At 40.2% G+C, this 26023-nt stretch overlaps 1 protein-coding gene across 2 annotated transcripts in view; it reads left to right on the forward strand.

The window, feature by feature from the left end:
- The first annotated feature begins 6889 nt into the window (after positions 1–6889).
- Positions 6890–26023, forward strand: part of SH3GL2 (SH3 domain containing GRB2 like 2, endophilin A1) — a 93362-nt gene continuing 74228 nt past the window's right edge. Inside the window, exon 1 of one of the 2 annotated variants that reach the window (XM_040090346.2) lies at positions 6890–7063. In XM_040090346.2, coding sequence (XP_039946280.1) covers positions 7019–7063 — 45 coding nt within the window. In that variant the 5' untranslated portion in view covers positions 6890–7018. Of the gene's footprint in view, positions 7064–7125; positions 7172–26023 lie in introns of those variants that run through there. The other variant, XM_040090347.2, reaches the window with a different exon arrangement.

Consider the following 26023-nt stretch of genomic DNA (forward strand, 5'->3'; position numbering starts at 1 on the left):
AAACCTGTAGACAGCAAGATGAACAGCTGGACATAAGACTGACAGTTACTGGATATTCAATAGTACAGAAAGTCCAGTTGGTGCCCAAACATCACACAGATTTGTGGTAAATGAAGCACAAATATCTGGGTAAGAAATTGTTATGACAGAGGCTAGGAGTTAATGGCACATCACTGAACCAGAATTCACTGCTTCAGTGACAGCCTTGAAAGATCTGTTTGTTATTTAAAGCTCATATCCTAATATAATTTGTTAGGAAACTTTGACTGCACTGGTTATTGAATTTTTGAATACTATTTTCATTGTAACGGAGTCCCTTAAAAAGGGCACATTGGAAGGTTCTGTGGTTTCATCTAGTATTTCTGTAATTCCGTCCCAACACATCTCCCAACACAACTTGTCTGTAAAGTTTTGTCCTTACTAAACAACTTTTGTTCCCATAAAAGAAAAGAAATTTGAAAAGTGAGCAGAATCAAAGGATCATAGAATAGTTTGGGTTGGAAAGAACCTTAAAGATCATCTAGTTCCAAATCCTCTGCCATGGGCAGGGAAACCTTTTACTAAACCAGGTTGCTCAGAGCCCAGTCCAACCTGGCCTTGAATGCCAGCAGGGAAGGGGCATCCAAAACTTCTCTGAGAAAGCTGTGCCAGTGTTTCACCACCCTCACAGTAAAGAATTTCTTTCTAATATCTAATCTAAATCTACTCTCTTTCAGATTGAAGCCATTCCCCTTTGTCCTGATACCACCTGCTCTTGTAAATGGTCTCTCTCCGTCTTTCTTGTAGGCACCACTCAGATACTTGGAAGGCTGCAATTAAGTCACCCCCAAGCCCTTCTCTTCTCCTGGTGGAACAATGCCAATTCTCTCAGTCTTCCTTCATACAGGAGGTGTTCCATCCCTCTGATCATCTTGGTGGCCCATTCTGGAATCTCCAGCTGGTCCATGTCCTTCCTGTGCTGGGACCACAGAGCTGATGCAGCTCTACTGGTGTGGTCTCACCAGAGCAGAACAGAGGGGCAGAATCCCATCCCACGCTGCTTTGGATGTAGCCCAGGACACAGTTGGCTGTCTGGACTGCATCATGTCCAGCCTTTCATCCCTCAGCACCCCCAAGTCCTTCTAAGCAGGGCCGCTCCGATCTTCATCCCCAGCCTGCATTGACGCTGGGGTTGCTCTGATTGAGGTGCAGCATCTTGCACTTGGCCTTGTTAAATTTCATTAGATTACATTGGGTCCACTTCTCAAGCTTGTCCAGGTCCCTCTGGATGACATATCTAAAATGTTTTCTGTCCTAAGATGTTTTTTTCAGCAAATCAAGAAAAAATGGCCTGTCATTGATTCTCAAGTCTAAAAGTCTCAAGAGCCAGAATTTTCATTAGAAGGTATGCATTGGCTTGTGTTAGCTGCTTGTGCATCATAATGAGACAAAGACAAAGGCTAAAAGTATCTAAAGGGTAAAAATACTTAGAAATATCTCCACTGGGATTAAAAATAAAAGTAAATATAAAGCAGTCACTTCAGTACAACTGGAATTGAAAAACTGCGTAAGAATTTTTCAACATGAATACAATTGTGATAAGTTCTCACTCTGTATGATCTGTATCTGAACATATTGTTATACATCTATATGTAATGAACCTGTTATTAAGCAAACTGATGAAATATATCATTATGCCCACATTAGACTAAGTCATCTGAAATAGATTTACCCTTGCTGCAGTGCTTTGTGACAGTCTTGCTGATACAGTATTGTGCGGAACTGCTTACCAACACAGAGGTCAGAAAGAGTGTTCATTAATTTCATGAAGAAAAAATTATGCTTACTTCTCCATGAGCTCGGTTTCCTGGGAGTTGGAGATGTGGCCACGCTGGCATCAGTGCAGCTTAGTAGCTCACCATCTCTTGCAAGGAGACAAGGCACAGAATATGAGCAATTTAGCCTAACTGTTCTGCTGTTTAAAATTTTTGACTCAAAAATCCAAGTTAGCTGCACACCTAAGGCTTGCTTCTTGTTCTTCTGTATGCACACATACACAGACATATGTGTGCATGCCTCTCGTCTATGCCAGAAACAACCTGAAGATGTCCAAAATCCTCTTTCAGGACTTCTGGCTACTAAGACACAAATGCCTAGACAATGTATCAAATATATGTGCTCCAGCACATATATTTGTAAGGTGCTCCAGCATCTCTGAGATTGTTCCAGATTATTCTGTGCTGCTAGGCGCCCTAGCCGTAAACTGGTTCTAGATTTATTAGCCAAAGACTGGGTCTTGTCGACAGGTATTTTTCTGATATTTCTCGGAGTTTATGATGAAGCAGCTGCTCCTACAAAATGTAACTAAAAACTCCTACTTTAAGAAATGAAAGTGGCTGAAGATTAATTTTAGATGTGATTCTTAGAGATCTATTTATTATCCAGACTAGGAAGTATTCAGTAAATGAGGGATCTAACTACTTATTAAACTTCTTGCAAAATCAAAATTAAAGGAGAGTTGAAGCCTGAAAAGAACCAGCCCATGTTCTCTCTTCATAGCTAATGGAGAAATAAACTTACTAGCTTACTGCTGGTGGTAAACCACAAAGACAAGATTCATGATTGCATTGTCCTGCATTTTGATTATAATGGACAAGGCACCACATTCACCCAGAACAGCAGGATTACTAACATAACTCATAGAACATGGACTGGACTGGAAGTAAATCAGTATCTTTGGGAACAGACAGGACAGAGCTCAGCAATAATCTTATCAAAAGCATCCTGACAGAAAAGGCTCTCATCAGTTAAGACAAAAAAAAAAAAAAAAAGGTGCTGGCTACTAAGGTACAATGGAAAGAACACAGACTTTGTTTTCTTTAGAGGACGGGGACGAAAAAAACCTGCTGTGCTTTAATGAACAGTGCTTGAGGAAGAATACTATGAGAGTAATGTATTGTGTCCAGTCAAGGTTTTTGTACCTTTATAAAGAAGAACTCTTGGACATTGTAGAAAACCTCATCTATTGATCAGCTATTAAGAAAGAGAATAGAAATTGTAAATTCATGGGATTGGGGATAGATGATTTGGAAGGGTGAATCTACCAAACCTGGATAATCTATGTTATACTTGAAACACATAAAAATTAGGCTATTCAATCTATATCTACTGTGGATGGAAGAGTAACTTTATTTTCTTCTTTATTTTATTGGTTTGTATGAAATGAAATTAAAGGGTTCCTGTAATTCAAAAAAAAGGATAGGGGATTTTGATATTTTTCTGTCTTGATTCTTTCCTTGTTAGATATTTCCAGCTTTGCTTGTTTGAAACTTATTACGTATGTCTTATGCACCTTTTTGCCTTCACAGGCTGACAAAATATTTCCTAATCAGTGAAAGAATTATTTTTTTAAAAGATAATACAATAACAGATTTTTTTTGTTTAGTTCCTTCATGTCTCACACTTACATGGCCAACCTTCACCCTTTTAAAAAGTCAGCATTATTTTTATGTTCATGCAATTATTCATTGCCTGCTGATTTACACAACTTGGATTTAGATGTCTCTGCCAACTGACCTGTAGTAGTGTAATCCAAGTTAGATTTCAAATGAGAGCTCCAATTTTTAATTTCTGGCTGAATTTCTGACTGAGATACAAGTTCCTGATCAGTTGTGGGTGATTGACCAAACCTTCTGTGGAGCCTTTCCTGTTCATAAGGAAACAGGAATGCTTTTCTGTCTTATACAAGGATGGTGAAAATATCAACAAATATTTCATGTAAAATTATTGATATAACACCATAGGAAACCTTAAAAATACCTAAATTCTTCCGCAGTAAAATATGAATGAATGCTCTAAGAATATTTTGGTACTTTTTTGGTGTTACTTATCTGGAAAAATTGGTATTTATAATGCTGTCTGGTTTCTTTTTTTGTGCCATTATATTTACCTTTGATTTTTCAAAGTGGTTTTATTGTCCAAATGCTGAACAGGGTGATTTGCTTCCACTACAATTTCTGCAAGGACTTAGCACCCATGCTATCTTCTGGAATTTTTTTTTTTTTGTTTGTTTCTGCAAATACTTTTTACTAATGTTTTAATTGTATTTTAAACATTTTATTTTATTTTGGTAGGCAAATTATCAAGTGGATTTTATTGTGCCATACATGACTTTGGGCTGTTGAAATATTATCTAGCTCCTTTTTAAGAGAAAAAAAAATCTAAAAAGCTGTATCAATGAAAGTATGAATCAAGTTCTTGAAGATGTATTGAAGTGAGTATTTCCACTTATTTCACTAAACGACTTTCAGAATGAGAATCCAGTTCTAAATTTGCAGATTCAGCTGTTTTTATGTAAGAACTATAGTGATTCACAACCTAATAATAGTCACAAAAGAAAAAGACAAGTCTTGCACCTACAAAAGTCTTTGTCCTTCCTGCACTTGGTTATTTCTTGAAGCTGCAACAATGGCAACATTCTGTAGTTATTGTTAGTTGCTCCCCTCTCCACCCCCCCCCCCTCCTTGTGGAATAAAAAGAACAGCTTAGCCTAGCATACTTATTCATTTTAAAATGGGGTTTGGACTTATAGATCTCATAAATGTATAAAAATATTTTAGAATCAGATGTGCTACATCGTAGGCAAACATAATTTGTTATTGCTTGCTTTAGTTTATTAAAACCAAAAGCCATCTCACTAAAGCTGATTTCAAAGCATTATTTGGATTCCTCCAGGGGAAAATAAAAACACAAATTACATAATATACCAAAGAGCACACACTATTTTTTTGTTGTTGTTGTTGCTCAAAAAGTGTCACTATTTAATTTACACAAAGGAGGTTTAAGTCCATTGGCACTGATACACATGAACTGTGTTTTGATAAAGATAATACTTTCCACTCCCAAGAACACAGATTTCAGACCAAAAAAAAAAAAAAAAAAAAAAAAAGGGTCAGATTCAGCTGTGAGAATACACAGACAATAATATAGGTGAGTCAGGGCCTTCAACTATGACTTGGGCTGACTTATAGCTGGGCATCATACTATCATTTCAATCAACAGGCAGTGGTAGCAGCAGGAGTCTAATACCTTTGAAAATGAGGGATATCTTGTATATCCAGCACATCACCCCAGTACTGAATTTGGCTGACATTTATATGTTTATTTATCTAATATTTATTTATAAAATTTTCACATTAAGTTTAGTGGACAGGAATGTACTCTTTTTAAATAGCCAGCAGAAGTTAGATCCTAGAATGTTACCACTGAATTCCAGCTATTTAGTAACATACAAATATATTCTTAATTTTATAAAAATAATTAAAAATCATTACATCTTTTACAGTATTACATAAATATTATAGTTTTACTTTCTAGTTCTCACTGTGTTTCCAGACTGAAATGCCCTTTCCCAAGTACTAGGTACAATGGGAGTTTTCTGTTAAAAGCGCAACGGCTGGCACAAGAGACGCCCACTCTCTGCCTAGCATCTCCATATGGTCTCATTTTTCATCCTTTAAAACAGCAGAGTGGACAGAAATGTTTCTGTGCGGACCTGGGACTAGGCCAGAAAGCAGTGCCTCCTACTTATGCTCAGGATGAGGTTGTTACCATCTCCCACTCTCCAGTGAGAAGAGAGGTATTCTCATTTCACCGTTCTTGATGATGAACCACTTTAAAATGCTTCCAAAAGCACTCACAGATTTTTAATTTCAGATCTTTTTCTTCACTGCAAGTCAGTTCCAGGACCTACACTGTATCAGCGATCTGGAGACATGGCTCTGCCTCTGGATGCCCAGAAATGTGGTATTGTCCCTTTTCTCATACCTGGTAAAGCTGAGATGGCACGTGTGCCTGAAAACTGCAGCAGTGCACCTTGGCTAGGTGCAACAAGCCCGCGTGGAGCGCCATGGCAAGCCCTCACAGAGTTTATAAACAGCTTTAGGTGCTTCTGAAAATGCTAACTAGCTCGAGTGATGAGTGTTTGTTGTGATGGAATTAAACGCCAATGTAGCATGGCTGCTTTTGAACAGCTGACGAGCTGTGAGTGCATCTCCGTTGTGCTAATTTGCTGCACACATATGCAGTGACTGGTTCAGCCTGCAGAGAAGGATCATTGTGTTTGGATCACATTGCTCATGTTGTTTAGTCTTTTGCTGGCAGAGCCTAATAATTGCTAATTACTGTTCTGCTAGCGTTTGTAACACTGAGCTGCTGAAGTACATGACTTTTATCTGGGTTTTAGGCTTTTACTCTCCAGCCAACAGCCACACCAGCAGGCTGGAACAGGCAAGATTTAGAAGTGCTTTTCTATGCATCACTGACAATCTGACGAGAGAAGAAAATAGCATTTGTTGAGAGAATCCCAATTAACCGGGGTTTGACTACCAGTTGTGCTCCAGCCAGGCACGGTCAGGCCCAAAGAAGCTGGCGGGGCTAGAAACGTGGGGGTTTTTTTCAGAAAACTGGCCAACATATTCCGTTTGCTACTGCTTTCCTCTCTTGCCCCCATTACTACTCCGCCAATTTCTTTTCGGGTTCGTTTCCACCGATGATGTTCCGCGCTGACGAGTATCCCGATCCCTGCCGGGGAGGTTGCTGAGGCGAGGTCAGCGCAGGGCGGGGGAGGACGGAGAAGCCCCATGCCCGTGACCCGGACCGACGAGCCGGAGCGCGGGTGCCCATCCCGGGGGTATCCGCCCCGGACGAGCGCTCCGTCCGCCGTCCGGACGAGCGTGTGCGAGCGCGGCCCGCCCCCGGCAGGGACGGGCGGCCCGGCCGCGGATCCCCGGGAGCCCCGCGGCGGCGGCTGCCGGGGCACCTGCGGGGCGGGGGCGGCCGGAGGCGGCGCGTCCCCCCCTGACGTCACGGCGCTCCCGCATCGCCGCCGCCGTCTGACAGCCTCCGCCGGGCGCGGGTGCGGTGCGGGCAGGCAGAGCGTCCCGGCGGCTCGGCTCGGCTCGGCTCGGCTCGGCTCGGCTCGGCTCGGCTCGGCTCGGCTCGGCTCGGCTCGGCTCGGCTGCAGCGCGCTGCCCTCGCCATGTCGGTGGCCGGGCTGAAGAAGCAGTTCCACAAAGCCACGCAGGTACCGAGCCCCGCTCTCCTCCCGTGGGGCGCGCTCGGCTGCGGCCGGCTTGTGCGTGGGCGTGCGGGCGTGTGCGCTGTGCGGGGTCGTGCGCGGGTCTCCATTCGGGTGAGTGCAGGGCGAGTGTGGGTTTGCGCGGATGCCGTGCCCGGTCGTGCGTGATGAGTGAGCGTGCGAGGGGCCGTGTGTCCGCACGGGTGTGCTCAGGGATGTGTGCGGTGCGTGCATGTGCACGGAGGGCGGTGGGTCTACAGGGGAGTCCATCTGCGGAGGGCCGGAGCTTGCCGGGCTGCCGCGCCTCCCCCCATTCGGCTCCGGCCGCGTTGCAGCAGCGGCCAGGGGATCCTGGGGTGCGGGAGTAACTCCTGGGCGGCTCTGACCTCCGCGCTTGGAGCCCGCGGGCCTGGTTGCTGGAGCGAATACCCGCCGTGGGCTCGGACCTTCCTTAGGGAGGTCTGTGCGCCGTGTTTCCATAGGTGTTGTTTTAGCCTGACTTTGGGAAAACAGCAATGATTTGTTTTGTGGGTCCAGAGCACAGAGCTGAAATCCGAGTAATGAGGTTTGATTCTACTGCTTTAGGCATGGTGTGATATTGCAGGAAGGTCAGGGTGAGTGTTTCACCAGTAGCTGAGCTGTTTCATAATAAAAATTTGTGTCTTAGTCTGCAAGGGTACAATTTCTGACTCAGTGTGCTTCGGGGCTAAATCTAAAATGGTTTCATAGAAGTTGGAGGAATTTCTTTGGATCTAGTGAGCTGACACCAAAACCCATGCAGTGGTTGTTGGTTGGTTGGTTGGTTTGTAACTATATACAAAATCTCCCGTTATTTCCTTCTACTTGCTATTGCAGATATCTTCAGGTAGGAGTCTTGGTCACTGTAGGCAGTCCACAGATGCGGGCACACAAGATACAGTCAGCTGTAAGACTTTTCAGCGCCCATGTATTCCCCTTTCTTATGCATCTAATCTCTTGAGCACTGTGGAGAAGCACTCCCTGAAAGAATGATCCTTAATCCAAATATTTATCCAAATTCTGATTTTTTTCTTACCTTGCAGTTACACCAGTACACATTATAGCTCTGGATGCAATGATTTTATGCCAAGTCCTGTATGGGTGCATGCGGGCATGGAGTAACACTGTCTCACTTTTCATGCCACATTGTACTGCACTATTAGTAAAACAACCCTTGCAAGAAAACGGCTGCACTCAAAACAGATGCCATAAGGAGCAGGTAAGGGTGCCTGAGACCATCCAGCAGTGCCCATCTGCTGCGGCTGTCTTTGTTGTTTCTTCCCCTGCTGCCTGTGGTGCTGTGAGAGGCCCAGGAGTCATCATTACTGCAATGAGTTCTGGTACTGAAAGTACAAATTTCAGTGTCTGTTCTGTCTATGTTTAAGAAGCAGGCAAGCTTTAGTACTAGAAGTCTCTCTTCTCCATCGATGTAAGCTAATGAGAATGCCAACTGCAGCGGTAGAGGTAAACATCTTTTTTTGAGGGAGCATAGTATGAAAGGTCTGTGCATGCTGTTTTGTCCTTCAGATGACACTTTCACACTAATTGTCAATGGTACTGTCATTTAGACGGAAGAGTTTTAGCTGTCTGGAAGCAAAATATTTAAGTCTCTGATGCCAGATTTAGCAGCCTGACATCTGATGACCCAGGGATTTTTGTACCCAGCCTTGACTTCCTCTGTTTTCACGCAAGCCATGAAGACACATTCATGTATGAGAATGACTCACAAGTATGTTCAAGTCAGATCTGCTTATTGGCTTGTTTGCATTATGAGTGAGAAATCCACGACATAGATGCTCTGACCTTGCTCCGGGGAGTAATCCTTTTGACTAGCGATTAAACCCCAGGTGAAATACAGATTGGCATTGCTGGCATGAGTGAAGCTTTTCAGATAGGACCAGACAAATAGGAAGTTTTAAAAATTATAAATTGTGGATTTGGTTCTTATTCATGTTTATTTATAGCATGTGCTGTTTTAATAGAGTCCCAAGCCATATCAAGAACACATCTGGATTTTTTTGTAGAATGTTAAAAATTCATTTTATTTCATTTATTATTTTCTGACTTGTGAAATGTCAAACTAACCTGCATGAAGTAATGCCAGTTTAGAAGCCATGCTGAAGAACTTAATGCCTGTCAATTTTCATGGACCAACTGCTATGGCAGTGAGTCACTGAAAAGCACGAGGATACTTTGCACCTTCTGGAATGAGTCAACTGTTCACCATTTTGCCTTTCAGAAAATCTAACAGGTTTACCTCTGTGCAGCAGAGAAATAAAATTTAGAGAAATCTTCCTGAGTTTGTAAAAGCAGAGTGAGTCTGGAAGTCCTGACATTAGTATAGAATTGCAAGATGTTAGACAGTATGGTGACGGTTAGGTTATTCATTTACTTCTAATACCCACAAAGCACCTAAGGAGAAATAGCCCCATTTGAACGTTAACATTCTGCTGGAGATCTATCACACATCTTGAAGCTAGGAAGATTGATCTAAAGAGTGTTTTTCCAGAAATGGGCAACAAAGTGCTGCACCACTAAATGGTCCCTTTTTCTTTAGGCATGCAGACCCTTTTGCCAGTAGAGCTATGCCAGTGTGACCAAGAGAATATTGCTTCCTACCACGATCACTTTGGGTGATACAGATTTGACAGTCTGGGGCATTTAAACAGACTTGTTTTAAAATAGCATTAGCTTTGTTTCCACATGACTGCATTGATTGCATAAAATGGCTCTTGTGTAGCACAGTCAAAAGCTTTCAGAATGTAATGTGAATGAAAGTAAACATTCAGAAAGTAATAATTTCATAGGGAAAGAGATTAACAGAAATTCCGGGAATGGCCACATCTGATGTTCCATTTGAAACAAATGAATAAATGTGACTGACATTTAAATAGCAGTAAGAATGTGCTGATTTGAACCAAAAGCCTGTAATATGGTTTATTTTCTACCCCTGTATTCTGCTTTTACGATACATCATGATTAAATCTGTCTCAACACTGAGACCAAATTAACCAGTTCATACAGCTTTATAAAGAAAAATGTTTGCTATTGAAAGAAACATCTGGAGAAATTACTTCTGCTCCACTCATCATTGTCAGTAGCTTGTTAGATGCCCTTTAGGTGGAAAGTACTGTGCTTCTGTCTTTAACAGAGTAACCTGTGAATCGCACAGTAACGGAATGACTCTGCTGGTTAATAAGCAAATGAGACTCCTACCTAGCTATGCTGTTTTCCACAAAAATCTGTGGTCTTCCTGGGGATTTTGTGCTGACTCAGAACCTGTCTACACAGGTTTTCTTGTGAAAAAGAGAACATTAGGGTTCATCTGCCTGAATGTTTTTTAATTCCTTGACCAGTAGTATGTAAAATGTTTTTCACTGGAATGTATGATGCAATCCACTTACTAAACAAACTGCAACTAACCAGTTCTATGTTGATATCAGTATTTTCCTAAATCTCCAGCACACTGTGTATTTATAACATGTTCCTGACTGTCCTACAGTGTTGAGTGGGAGCTGTGATGGGACATCACCTGTCTTTTCCAACTGATTGTGGTTGAAGCTGGACTCACACTGGGTCTGCTATTCTCCTTCCATTTACAGCCTCGCCCACAAATAATGGTCACTTCCTGTGTGTGTGAAGGCGTGTGTGGGAGTTGGTCTGGAAAGTTAGGCATCTTTATATTTTTCTTAGTGCAAATGCTGCACCATGTGTCGCTTATGTGGAACTTAATGAGCTCCCTTCTCATGTGGTGTGCAAACCTGTGAGCAGGCTGAGGAAGGCAGAAGGGAGAGCTGATGGCAGCGTGTTGTGGCTCTGAGGCTAGTGCCCAAAGAGGCCTCTAGAAACCTCTGCCTGAGAGGCATGCACCAGCGGCCATCTGCTTGTTTCTCTCAATGTGGAGCCACTACTTTTTGAGATCAAGGAAAGGGAGCAAAATTTTGATCTGGAAATAAAGACTACTTTTAGAAAAAAATACTTAGCTGCAGAGGGGATTATTTCCACAGCAGGTAGGGAAATTCCTTCTGTTGTGCACTCTAGCTTGATTGCCAGATACATTATTCACATTTGGCATCATTCCCATGTGTCCTTTTATTGATATTACATAATTGAAAGGGTGAAAAATTTACTTTAATCTAAATTGCCCTTTAGTTGGATACTCTGTAACCCTTCTGAGTTGCTGATGGCTTAAACAGTTTGTACCAGTTTCAAACCCTGTTTCTAAATCTGATTGGGGGAACTGCTGCTTTGTGTACTAAAAAGATCATGCTTTTTTTTTTTTTTTTTTTTTTTTTTTAAGATTTCTCAAACATCTATTACCATAATATCTTTCCAACTTATGGATACACTTTCTACTTTTATGAATGTATATAAAAGCTGGAGTACTAAATGCCCATCTCTAAGTTTTCTCCCAGTGATGCCTGGAAGAAAAGAATACTCATGGATGCTGTGCTCAAAACACAGACTGCAGCAGATTTTTGTTTCATATCTTGACTTCTGTCTTAACTGGAATTATTACATAACAAGGAAGAACTGGATGCTCTTGGTCACTCATACAAAACTGTCTTTCATTTTTAAATGTGTCCTCGTGACTAGCATACTGATAGATAGCATGCTTTATAAAAGTGCTGGAGCAGCATAACCATTTTTAATTGGAGAAGATTTTGTACAGGTTACTGTGCAGAAAAGTTTGTCGTTTTATGTGGCCCCTAATTGCAGATGGAAGGGAGGTGGTGTTTGGTCTGTCATATTTCTTGTGAAGGATGTATGGTTGGGGAGCTTGAACATTGACTGTCATGACCTAGTAGTGTACCAGTGAAGTCTTTTGCTTTTAAAAGCTGGGCAAGAGGGATGAAGTTGAAAATCTATTTTGTGGGCCCCAAGGAGCTGCTGCCATTTTGTGAGTCCATCTGAAGAGAAACTCGGTAGGCAGCATTCAGTGGGAAGTGCCCTGATGAAGCAGACTCTTGGCCCTCTTATCAGTGAAAGTCTATGGTATGTTCAGGGACAGCCAAAATGTCCTCCAAACCTCTTCTCCTCTAACTAAAAGGTCTTGCTTCTGCTGCTTTCCAGAACCTTCCATGACTCTGATTCTCAACTTCTTCTCAGGTAGTGGCCTATGATAGACAGTGGTGGTGCTTATCCTTTCTTCAGTATATGGAGAAAGATGAAAGAAAATTGAGCTACAGCACGGTATTACTATGATGATGTTTGCCACCGCACAATTACCTTGCTTTCAGTACTTATCTAATCATGTACTTAAGCTTGGAGACAAAATAGTAGTGTTTTTGTAATCTGAGGTTAGAGAGCACAACAGGAATCTTTCCAATCTGTCATAGAACTGCTAGAAGTTAAAATTAATTATGTTTTTTCTCCCAAAGTGGAGAAAAAATATTACTGTGCTTACATTTTTCATAAGATTTCCCTTTATGGAGGCTCTACAGACCTGCATAGTAGAAAATGAAAAATTAGAAGTGATTTTTTGAAGTTCAGCATGTTTTCAATTTGTCTGTAGTTGGAAATCTCTGTGATGTACCTGGACAGAAAGGTTTATGGGTATATAGTTGCACTTGATATGACAGTGATGATGTTCCAGTGTCTGTGATGGAGGATATATCTTTGTTAATAAACATATTTCAATTTCTTTTAAATTCCATAGGCTGAAATTGGACTGACGTAGTTGTTGGGCATCTTATGGTTCACGCTGAGTGCAGCAGTTTACTTTCACCTTCTTTGCCCGTCATCATTCCCTACAGAAAGGGAGTGTCATTTGATCCTAGCCAAGGTGCTGCTGAGGCAGCAGCAGTATAACCTTGTGGTTTGGTGTGATGCCAGAGGACCTTCTAAAATAACAAGAAATTCAACCATTCATTTGGCTATTGCACCTCTTAGTGGAGGAGGGCTGGAGAATTGAGTGCATATCTATTTCAGATTAGATAGGTGCCTCTAGCTGGGATCCTTGTCAGCATTGACATGATTTTTTGTTAGGTTGTGTTTCAGTCCTGTGTTCCTTGGATTTGTTATCACTGTCAAAAGTGGATACTATACTGAATCCTTTGTAAGCAGAAATTCTAAAATAGAGAAAAATATTGGCTTTTCCTGCCTTTCTCCCACAGTTCTATGGCAGCAGAACAATTCACACTGTTAAAATGTTTACATTCCCCTCTGCTTCCGTCATATTTTTTGTGGATTTCATCTTGATGTTTTTAATAACTTGTGTTATTTATATCTCAGTTGTCACTCTTGACTGCTTAATTTCCAGATTCTATTGGCTGAAAAAGGTCTTTACATATTAAAAGAGTTTATCTAAACTTTTTGATATAGGGCTTGTTTGTGTTATGAAATTCAGTGACTGTGGTGCAGAAACACCAAATATACTGTTTATTTTTCAATTTAAAGTGTCTTTAAGCACTAGACATAACTTTTGGTCTTCGTCTGTGAGAAAGAGTGCAACTACAATGAAACAGGGTGGTAGGAGAACAAGTTTCATTAGAGATAAAAACTGGGTGGGTTTTGTTTGTTTTGTTTGTTTGTTTTAGGTTTTTTGTTTGTTTGTTTCTCTAGAAAGAAATTTTTCCTGCAAATATTGTTGATTTAGTCTTTTATGACTTTTAGTAGACTAACAGAATTTGCTCTTTTAAGCAAACCTAGACAGATATTTTTGTGGAGTTATTTTCCAATCTGTACACTTTTCAGCTTTAAGGTATGTGCCAGAAATTCCTTTTCATGCAAAATCAATCTAGATACAGAAAACCAATTAATAATTCATAAGGTATAAATGTCAAAAGTAAATGGTGTTTGCCTTGCTAGATGAGTCACTTAGAGCTTGTCTGCCTTGGAAAGTTACGGTGTCGTAATCTAAGGGCTGAATTGGAAGTGCTGCAATTTTACAAGTATAACACTGCAATGGATGGGTTTCTTTCTGCTTGTAGAAAGAAGAACAGCTTTTCAACTCAATTGGGTTTTTTTGAAAAGGGAGTTGAGGGCATCAGACTAAGCTCCATCCTTCCACTGCAGTGAAGGTGTTTGCACAGAGCTGGCTAAGGCATTAGAGATGACCAGTTAGAGTATTTTTCTCCACTAATTCACCATATTAATTTGTTTTTCTCAGGGAGTGTTAACTTTGTCATCCAAACACAGTGAGCTAAAACTGTGTTTTGCTTCAGTTGAAGGGAAGGTGGTTTCAGTGCATATGCACAGGTCCTAACTGACTCTTCAGTTGGTTCCTTCACCTCCTTTCTTTCATTGGTCAGGGATGAATAGAATTTGGTTTTATTTTCTACTGTTATGAAAGGAATGAAGAACTTTTAAAACAGAGTGAGGCATGAAGAATATTCCAACTAAATGCAAACTTTTTTAGGAACCAGAATGTTTGAAGGTGGAAATGTACCTTGACGTGCAGAATGAGTGCACTAGCATGAGTGGCTAGACTCCATCATCCAAGGAGTATAACACTACTACTTTCACTAGTATTACAAAATGGAAGTTTGTCTTTCAGGAAGAGCGGTTGCATCTTAAGTTATAATATGCAGTCTAAATTTGGGGGTTTGATATGCACATAGTATTCTGATATTGTCAGGGAATCTTCCTTTCTCATAAAATTGCTGAAAAACCTATTGCCAAATATGAGGCAAATTCACCAGTGTCAGAAGTGGATATGACTGTTGCAAATAGTAAACATGCCTTTTTGCTAGACTGCCATAAGTATAGACAGGTAAATATGAATTTTTGAGGCATGGGAGGATGTAATTGCTGAAAGCTGAAGCAAGCTTAGGTAAATTATATAAATCTTTAGCTTTTTAATGCCATAAAGTATTTCTTCCTCTATCAGACTTTTTCTGTTTTGTTTCACCTATGTAAACTGCTGCAAAAAAGGCATGTAGGAACAAAAGTTAAGCTTTGCATGGTAGGAATGGGATTTTCTTACTAGAGAGCATAAGAGCCAAAAATATATTCAACATCAAAATGCATAAAATATCAAAAGGTAAATAACTTTTTTTCCCTTTGCTTTACAGTATTTTCATTCAAAATATGTAAGTCAGGGTGATTTTGGACCTATGACTTTTCAAAGGCCTGAACTGGCATGTTTTAGGAAGGCTGTGGTTTTACGGCCAAAAAATCTGTAAGCATTGAAACAGAATAACAAAAGCTCTACAGAATCTGGAAAGTATCCTGGTTTTTATTTAACGATAGGCTTGGGTGGGAGTAAAATACTAGAAAGGAAGATGAGGGAGGATGAAAGACTGGAGAGCTGTACAACAGGAATCCTTGAACATTGAGCAGAGGCAAATTGTCTGCTCTGGTATGTATGGGCGGCTGACTAGAGGGAGAAAGAATGGCAGATGTTAGTGAATGAAGCTAGCGCTTGCTGTTTCCTGCTTCATTAACCTACTGTTTCCAGGATTCCAGTTCCTGGTCTGGACACAGTGATAATGTGTGTTGTTCCAGCCCAGCAGAAAAGACGACTGTTCCCAAAGCACATACAGCTTAAGTATCACCAAAGGGTTAACGAGGTCAGCGTGAATTTAATGGTGTCTGTCAGTACAGGTGGAATCAAATGTGACTAATGAGGCAAAAAGCCAACATTGCTCCTAAGATGACAACCCCAGCTATTGCAGATTTCCTGTCCCAGGGAGAAAGAATACGGAAAAGGCAAAACTCTCCTGCTCTGATTTCAGGATAGTCTTTTAACAGAAACTGCTGGACAGCCACTGAAAAATAAGACTTCCATGACTTAGTGGTTTTTTCTTTCCCTAGGGAGGGTTTGCTGCTCTGCGTAGACTGACAGAGCCTTTATGTTTTGCATGTGGAAAGTTTCTCCAGTGTCAACTGCCAAAGGTTCTGCTAGTTTTGATCAGCCAAGTCCCTGCATCAAATCAGTGACCCGTTCAAACAGTCCAGTGAAGCTCAAAACTCTCACAGGCAGAAGCTGAGCTCCGGGCTTGCATTTCCTGGGACTCCCTGCAGTGCCGTGATGTGCTGGGGCCCAAGGTGCTGGTCAGTGACTGAAAGTACCCAGCTGGGCCGCAAAGGCAGAATGCAGTAACATGTACTGGCTATGCGGATGTATAGTTTCTTTGGAAGAAAGGCAAGATTGTCCCGGTGTGTCTTGCTTCTCCATAACCCTGAAAGAAGGGGAAGACCCTTGTACTTTAACAGGAGAAAGCATTGCTGCAGACTCTTAAGATGAGTTTCAGTATATCTGTAGAAAAGGAGCTATCCTTCTGCTCTGTGCTGTTCAGTTCATGTCTTAAGTGACTAAATGCTCCTTCATCAGAAGAACAAAGGTCCCTGGACATGTCTGCAGTTGTGGTCTAGAGAGTCTCAACAGCAGGAGCTGGGGTTTGGCTGTCTTGTTTCCTGATGGAGAACCTGAATGTATTAGCCAAAGAAGGAGACAAACATGCCTGGGTTAAGCTTCTGAGTTCCACTGCAGAATCTATTCTAATAATAAAAATAAGTTCCTGAAATAAAAACAGATAGAAATGTGGATTTCAATCTGAAAATGCTTTCTATTGGAAAATGTCTGCCAGACTATAGGAGGAAATTCATGTGATGCCCAAGGGCTGGTCTTACACTCATTTCTTTTGGGCTGATAAGGGAATTGCTGATTTACCCCTCTCATCTTAAGAACAAGACCACTTTCCAAATTATGTATTAAAAACAGCTATATGGGGTTTCTAGCAAATTTTGTAAAATTCAGGCAGTCTTCCTGAGCAAATTTGAAAGCTTCTCTAGAGGCATACAGACATGGTGCTGTTATATCTCGTTCCCTGTAAAAGACTTTCTCTATTTTCTTCCACAGCACATTGGAGCAAGAGAGATTTGAAAATTTAATGAAGCTGCAATAAAACAGCCAATTCTAGTTCCATATTTTTCTCATTTCTGTTTGCATATTAACTGCATGTGTGCCCAGGGAAACTTCTTGACCTGCAAACAGATTGACTGCTGTGGACTTTTTTTTTTTCCCCTGATTTCCTCCTGATATTTCTTTAAAATCTTTGGAAAATATTATTACAGTAAATTGTATTTCCTTTAAATGCTATATTAATTTTCTTGCAATAAAATTGAAGTTGGAAAGGTAAATTAAGCAGCTGAGGGAGAAGCCATGGATGTCAAATGAGCTGTTTGTTAAAGAATGAAGACCAGATCAGGAGTATTAGTAACAGCCTTGTGGATGGCTGAGCCAGAGGGCTCAGGGCTAGAAACTCAGGGAATTTTGAAACAGGTGATGAAGCAGGGAGCGACAGCAAGTGGGGAGAGTGGGATCAGGTGTTGTCTTTGTGCGTTGTGTTTTAGCAATTTTATTAATACTACACTGAGAACTTAACAGAAGAGAATGTGAAGAATATTTTTTTTTCCCCTATTCTCTGTTGCAACATCATGTATATAGTCATGACACCACAGCACACCATGGCTGTATCACTATCAGAAAGCATCAAGTGTCTGGTATGGTCATTGCCTGGCCTAAGTCCCCAGCTGTTGCCTTGCCCTTGCCAGTTTTGTGGCTATAGGTTTAAGATGTGACATATTAAAGCTTAGAAGCATTAATAAGCATGGATGAGATAATGCCAACTTGCTCCTGAGTATTCCTAGATGACAGATGAGAGTGCTTTAAAATGCTGCTGCCCTGTTTTAGCTTTCATGGTCTTGCCTTGGAGGTTACTTTCTATACATTGAAGAAGAAAGTAGCAGTCATTTCTGGTGCCTATGCTAAGCTACAGGGAAGACTTGAGACAAAGGTATAGGAATTCTGCCTATCACAGATAAACCTAAGTCTCTGACAGAAATTCCCAGGGAAGAGTGAAACTGGCAGGGTGGTGCGGAAAGACAAATTAAACTGTGTTTCCAGATACTTTGTTTCCTGCCACAATCCTCCTGAGCCTGCGCCAAGAAAAATTCTGCAGCGCCCTCTTCTGCAACCGTTCCTTTTCCCACATCTCTGCTGCAAAGTGACCAGGAGGGCAGAAAAAGTGACTTTTTGCTTTTTCTGTGCCATCCTTTGACATCTGAGGAACTTCTGGTAGGGTTTGTGGGCCTAGTTTCTTCTGCAGCAGGTCAGGGTGAGCAAGGAGCTGAGACTCAAGCAGTTAATTCATAGTTTCTATTCTTGTGACTCCTTGGCTCCACTGAAATAATGTGTTTGGTTAGCAGGCTGGAAAGGTGGGATTTTGTCCTGATACCTTATTTTATTTTTTTTTTAAAAGCAAAAGTCCTGTTATTAACTGTTGTTCTAAATTATAAAACAGTGTAGCATAGATCTTAATTCTTTAATGTCATATTTTAAAAGATTGATAAATCAGTTAAGGAAAGCAGGAAACATTTATCTATTATCACAGGTTTTGCAAGCAAGCAGTGTATAATTAAGATTTACAAAAATTTTCCCAGTATTTTGTTTTCCAAGGAGACTTGATATGAATGTACAATGGAGGTGACCTTGTTCTTAATATGAGACATTCCCTGATGCATGTGGTATATGCCTTTACTCAGCAGCAAGAAAATATTCTGCAGACTAAATTCTGCAGGTCTGGGTATTTTTGCTCATTTATCTTAAGCATTCAGAGGTAATTTTTTAACTAAGAGGTATTATTATTGTTGTTGTTGTTATTATTATTAACAACATTATTTTAGTAGCATATAATCCCAAACATTAAGGACACATTACAGAATACAGATGTTTTAAAATTAGTAATTCAAGAGCAAAATGTGGGGTTTTGAATAACCACATAGTTATAAGACTTGCATGTTTTGAGGGGGAAACAACACATAACAGCAGACAAATGACAGATGCTACAAAGAACCATCAAGAATTCCTCTGAGCCATTTTGTCTTCCTAAAGTTTATCTCCTTTGAGAGGTGTTTCAGTTTAAAATGTGTACCAGATCTTTGACAGTGTGTGATTGTGCCCAACCCTCTTGCTTTCTTTCAGAATGATGTAGCAGCTGACCTGAACTTCTAAGGCAGTGTCTATGTTGGAAAGTCAGTGCAAAAAGCTTTTGAAAATTGCAAGAAATATTCCAGTTCCAAATGGTTTTTTCTATGTCATACGAATATATAAAATTTTGGTTTTTTTCAGACACCTGTGAAGAGCTCTCTGTTCAGCTGATGGGTTGACTTGAGTTTTAAATTTAATAATTTGGTTGGCTTCTACTAGCTTCCTTTGCAAGCAAAGGGGTAGGCAGATGCAAGGAGAAAATTAACGTCATCCACACAGAAAAGAAATCATGTAGATTTATGGACCAAGAGGTACGTATCTTAAGAAATGGTATAATAATGAACAGACATGGCAGAGCAGGTTTCTTTACCTTCATCTCATTTTATAGAACTATATTGTACTTTCTGAGGCACAGAAAACTAGAGACTTTAAAGACACCAGTATGGAACTCCTGAAGCAGTCCCTGTGATCTCTGCTGGTCTTGGTAGCACTGCTGATTTGCCATCTAGAGGTGTCATCTTCAGGAAATCTGAGGTATTAGTACTGGAAACCTGCTGCAGGACTGATTGTCCACATCTCCAAGGTTTGAATAGTGCAATCCAGGAGGCTGGTGAGGAACAGCCTCTGTCCTCCATAACGAGTTTTGATGTCTTCTATATCTGGCCTAAGAAGTGAAGGATCCTGAACCACTTTGTTTCTGTGCACCCAGACATAAGCTGGGCAGTAGGTAGCTGTAGTAACCAAGGGATCCACACTAGCAGTGCAAGTTTTGCTCAGAGTTCCTCTCTCTTCTTTGCATCACTTCTGTCTCACCAGTGGGCAAAAGTTGTGACAGTGGGAAAGCAGCTGCAAACTCATGAGGAAACTGTGAATTCATGATCTCTGGGTATGCCAAAGAGGGTGGCTGTTGTAAATGGGACCCTGAAGGCAAATGCTGATTTATCCTGCTTTTTTTGCTTTGTATTTCTTTGTATTTTGCTGATCTGAGCCATTGCTCTCATGCAGCCAGAACCCAATCACTAGAGTGGTGTATGATCTTGGCTGGTACTGGTCTTGCTGAAGATACATGCTGTGTAGTTCTGACTTGCTAATTTACCTAAGTGTGCAGTGCTAGTAGGTAATGGTACTGCCATACCTGTTTATTGTCAGTGATTTGAAATATGTTGCTTTAAAACCATGCTTTGTGAAGATAGACCTGATTTTTCCCTGACATGACAACTGTAGTTTTGCTATTAATCAGGTAATCAGTGGGGCTGGAAGATTTGATGAATTTAATCTGCACTCAACAGGTGAAGCTTATTGTAGAAACTGAAATATTTTAGGTGAGTATGGGAAGACCCTGGGTTCTGCAACCCTATGAAGAGTCAAGAACATGATGACTTCTGGCTTCTGGAGGCTTGTCTTTCCAGATATTTCCAGTAAAGCAATGCACTTCATCAGAGCCACGTGCCATGAGTTTTAATCACCTTAAAATTCTTTATTTGCACCACAACCTGTTTTTGTTGTGTGATAGCAGTATATTTATGTTATTTTTAAGGTGTTATATTTAATTTCTTTGAAGAGTTGAAGATTTAGATGATGAGAGTGCATTTGGAAAGGTAAACTTTCAGCACTGAGAATGAGTTTATCATAATTCATCACCTATCTAAATTTAGGCTGTTTGGCTACTCTTCCTGAAGTTCACACAAAAGCATGATAAATTGTAATAAATACCGTTTCTCATGAACAATACTCTAATTAATCAGGGAATTTATAGTTTTGTTCATATATGTGGGTGAGAACCATTCTATATTTCAACTGATTGGTGTACCCTCTATTTAATCATACTTTTCCTCATTATCTTTCCTCATTACCTATCTGTCTGGTTCTGTAGTGCATTGTGATCTCTGCAGTCTTGCTTGGTAGGGGCGTGTACTTGGCAAAACTTCCAAGGCTGCATGGACTTTTGAATTTTTCAGAAAGCCCTCTTTGTTACAGAGAGCAGTCAAGTAAAGTGGATAGTTTGTTTTTTTTCGTTTAAATCTTCTTAAAGCAAATGTCATCTTTGGTGTACTTTACTGTCATGCTGCAGAAAGGATGCTTATCTCTACTTATGCAAATATGCTTTGTGGGAGCTCTGTTCCTTCTGTTTACTTGTGTTTCTAGGGCTGTTACAACTTCTTGTAAGACCTAATAACATCACTGAGCAACATTACAAGTGGTCATCATCCTTTAGTATGAATTAATCAGTGACACAGATTTGTCTGAGGAGTAGACCACAACCTGAATAACCAGTGCTGTATTTTTTCAGTGGAGTGTTCAACGGAGTTGCATGCAGCGAGGTCAAAGTTCATGTGTCTAAATAATGACACAGAGATTTCTTTGCCTTCAGACTGCTATAGTTGGTGCTGCAAGTAACTGTAAATATTGGTTTATCCCAGTGGAATCCTACATATACAGCCAGCCCTCTACCCATGTTCTTGCTGCTGTGAGGACAAAACCAGACAAAACTAGACTGCAAGACGCTTTCTTAATACACTTCCTTCAGAATGAACATGTATATACACTAACATGGTATGCACAGTTTTATGCCTTGATATTTTGAGTGACTTCATGAAAAATAGCTGTCTCCTGAGACTAACCCAGCTTTGCCTGTGTATTTGTCTGCTTCTGGGGTGACATGTATGTAGCAATAACTCTTCTTTTCTTCTGATCCTCACCCTCTCTCAGGAACTATGAAGCTCTTAGGAGACATATACTTACTTTCTTACACTACAAATGTATTTGGGTTTATAGCATTTGTTCTACCCACATAACCTGAATTTTTCCTGCTAATTTCACGTACTCATTCTCTGTGGAAAGACCTGTGAGTCAGTCTTTGCCTCTCTGCGTTTGGAGATGAATTTGAAATTTTTGAATCCAATTAGAGTCTCCCCATAGACATGAAAGCCTTTTTCATTTAATGTTCTTCTGGTTTACTAGTCCTTGTGGAACTACTGAAATTATTGTGGTGCATCCCTATTCACATATCCACATATGGTTATGTACCAAGCAGTCCCAGCCATTAGAGATGTGAATGTAATACTCAGACAAGGGATATATTTAATTTTGTGTCCATATTATTATATGGACACAATTATATATCCATATTATTTTTATATATTATAATTGTATGTCCATATTATTAATTTATCAGTGTAGGAGATATTTAGATATAGACACCCTACCCCTGGTAATCTGAAGTTCCTCTTCAGGTGATGAAGCGGTACATCAGAGAAAAATGATTAGCTATTGCTACCATCTGACCTGTGCAGAATATCTGAAAATGGTGCATCCATTGTATGAATGTGTGCTGCAAACATAAACAGAAAGGCAGATGTGGATACTGGTAGAGAAGAGATCATCAAGCTTTGTGCAGCAATCTTAAGTCTGAGCATTCAAATCAAGGGATGAAAGCGCCTTCTGAAGTGATAGTTAATATTTTATGTTTTATATCTAATTAAAAATCATGGTCGTTTAATGAGACAAGAAGTACTATTTTGATATATAGTGTAATCAGATGTGAACATTTAAAAATCTTGAGATGGGCCATTATGATACTGAGAGGCTGAATTAGAAGCATGATTTAAAAAAAAAATACGCCAGACTGAGTTTGCATTGTTCTATATTTGAAAATTTTTGTGTTCATGGTTCCAAACCTTTCAAGACGTGCAGGGGCCAAATGTGTAGTTTAAAACTCAATGAAGTAGATATTTTCAAGTAAATTGTTTGCCTTCAAGTTCTGAAGCTTTTATGAAAATAGTAAATAAAATTGCAAGATTTCAAAGTTTAAAAATCACAGATATTCCATAATCAAAGTGAATTTCTCCATAGACTAAGTGTTGTATATGGTCTTTTCTTCCCAGTGTTGGCATTGGGATAATAACCTTCCCAATAGTGAACTCAGCTACCCTTTGTAAGCTTTTCTCTGAAGATCTTTAACCCTCTTGGTCACCTTCCTTGGTCACAAATCTAATAATTTGATATCCTTCTTGAACTGAATTCCCAGAACTTCACACAGAACTTGAGGTGAGGCTGCACCAGTGCAGAGTAAAGAGGGACAATAATTTTTCTTGCCCAGCTGGTTATGCTATGCCGGAGGGGCCCCAGAACACAGTGGCCCTCCTGGCTGGCAGGGCACTGCTGGTTCATATTCAACTTGCCATCAATCCAAACTCCCTCCCTGATTTTCCATGAGGCTCTTGTCCCCCAGCTTTTATGTACACCCTGGCTTACCCCATCACAGGTAGAAAAATCTACCATTTGCTCAATTTCATGTATCTGATGATTGCTCACCTCTCTAGTTTTATCCATATCTCTCTGTAAGACCTCTCCACCTCCAAGGACGTTCACAGCTTTTCTTCTTTTGGTAGCATCAGCAAAGTGCTTGACGTACATTCTGTTTCTGTGAAATATATAAAAACATCCAAGAGCACTGCCCTAAAACTGAGCCCCATGAAGCCTGCTGGTGACCATCTGCCAGCCTGATGTGATGTGATTTACAGTAAGCCCTACCCATGAATCAATTTCTCGCCCAACATATTATCGACTTTCCTAACTGTGTGCTGGACATTTTGTCCAGAAGGCTACTGTGAGAGACGGTGTATTATTCATGCATAATGAATGCTTTCATTAGATGCTATGCATCACATCCTCTCCATTATGTAACATGTTTTAACTATTTATATTCACAACAGAGCATGAAACTTCTTTACCCAGTTCTTAAGACTGTTGAATAAAGTTTTCTTGAGCACCCTACAAAATTTGCATTAAATCTCACCTCTTCTAGTTCTACTCTGTCAATTGTTCTCCTGTGTCTAAAACTGCAGAGATGACTCACCTGTGCTGGGTGATATCTTGACCCCAATGAAGTGGTTATATAAAAACAAAAGTATTGGTTTTTTTCTGCACTGAGAGACAGCTGTGGCTACACTGCCTGTAGGGTGTATTGATTAGGGAAAGGGAGGCTATAGCAAAGGAATGGTCACTGTACCAGTATGGAAATATTAACACATGGCACTGATAAATAACTGTGATTGCTGTATTAAAAATATGCTGAGATTAAAGCCATTATGAAGCTCTTACAAGTAAAATGAACTGTAGAAGAAAAAGTTGCTTTGCTGCTTCTATGTGACTGGTTTCTTTTGGCCCAGGAGATCAGGAGTCAAGTGAGTTCCAAGCCAACACTTAGTTGTGTTAGAGCAAGTGCACAGTGTAGATCTGCCTGAACGGGGGGTGAGAAAAAGGGAGAGGAATCTGGTCATGTAGTGTTACACACGCTAGCCAAAGAGCCTGAAGCAATAATGAGTTATGAGTAGCTTGTGGAGAAGACCAGGCTGCAGGAGGCTGTTGAGAGTTATAGTGTCAGCCTGTGTCATTGGGTTCAGCACAGATCTTCAGGTTCTTGGAGGATGTAGTGTCTAGTCTTCAGGTACTGTGCAGTTAACAAAATAGGAGGCTTTCTGAAACATTCAGTTATGCTTTCAGATTTTTCATCTAGGTTTAATGTTTTGATTTAAGGCTAGGAAGACAGATGTAACATTGAAGTAAATCAAAGCTTGTGGCATAGATATTTATAATTTATCAAACATTAATGTATAGGCACTTTCTCTGTCTTAATTAATTCCAATTACAGAAAACATGCAGAAGTTTTAAGTTCTTAGTATCCTAATTTTTTATTATTAATTTATTATAATGTATAATGTAACTTCTGTTTTATATAATTTGGGAAAGAAAATACATTAATTTTCTAACTCAAATTCTGCACATTGGGTTTTTTTGAACTTGAATTCTCAAGTAAGTGGCTCTTAAGCTTCAAAGGTGTTAAAGAATATTCAAAACCCAAATAGTTTCAAAATTTGGTGAGAATATGAATTAATATATCCAGTGATGATGCCAGCTATTGTGATTGTGGTAGGAACAACTGTCTGTGATTCTGAGGGAAAAGATAAGTAAAACTGAAAGGCTTATGACATCTTTCACTACTTAGTGATAATTGAGCAATAGCTAAAGCCTTATTAATCTTGTGGTATATTTAAAGCACAGATATGTATGGGAGATTAAGTATGCTTTTTATGTCTATGTGAAATACCAGTTGACTGTTAAGTTCCTAGTTCAGTGTTTCTTCTTTATGCTGGTAGAGCCACTGGATGGTGGAGATGGTCTTGTAGAGATGGTTCTTGCTAATGAGTAACCACATGATACAGGAGTAATGTTTTAACACCATCTGTAGAATGGAGCAGTTTTTCTAAGAAATACAGACTTTTCACAAAATTTTTGACAATTATTGATAAACTGCAACATTTACAAATGACATGTAGAGGATGCAGAATAAAGTCCTTATAAGAACTTGATTGGGGAACAGACGTTTCAGTTTGTATTTCAAGCAGTTTTTAAGCCAGTTTTTCACTGATTTTTTGCTCTTCTTTCTTAACCAAGTTCAGTTTCTTTGAGTAGAAGAGGTGATTTTTAAGTGAAAGGCTCTGGAAGCAAGAGTGACCTCCAGTGATTACAGCCTCCTTGTGAGCAAGTAGGTATGTAGTGTTGTAAGAGCAAGGGAGCTTACCTGGTGAAATATTCTGTCTCTCCTTCCACAATGGTAAAGAACCATATCATCTGAACCTTCGCCTGAAGTTTTCGTGCTGCTGTCATCAGCAAAGTCAGTTTTGGCTCAGATGTCCAAGTGAGGGACCACCTCACCATCAGGGTTGCAGGGATGCAAGTGGCAGCAGAATCACTGTTGGAAGAAAAGGAGAAATCTTCATGGAGTATCACTCTGGAAAACATTGTTGCCTGGAGATAAACCAAGTTAATGATGAGCACAGCAGTGAGGATTAGTGGACAGGGCTGGTAAATGAAGCCTCACTGGCATTTTAAACCAAATAATAGTATTTATTATCCTTTTCAGCACCTCGTGTGGAAGCCCTCTAGTTGTGCAAATATGAGAACTGGGGATTCAATTCCACTAAAAAAGAGATACTGAGTAAGTCCTTTCA

The sequence above is a fragment of the Hirundo rustica genome, chromosome Z (genome assembly GCF_015227805.2).
Source record: "Hirundo rustica isolate bHirRus1 chromosome Z, bHirRus1.pri.v3, whole genome shotgun sequence".
NCBI classification, from domain to species: domain Eukaryota; kingdom Metazoa; phylum Chordata; class Aves; order Passeriformes; family Hirundinidae; genus Hirundo; species Hirundo rustica.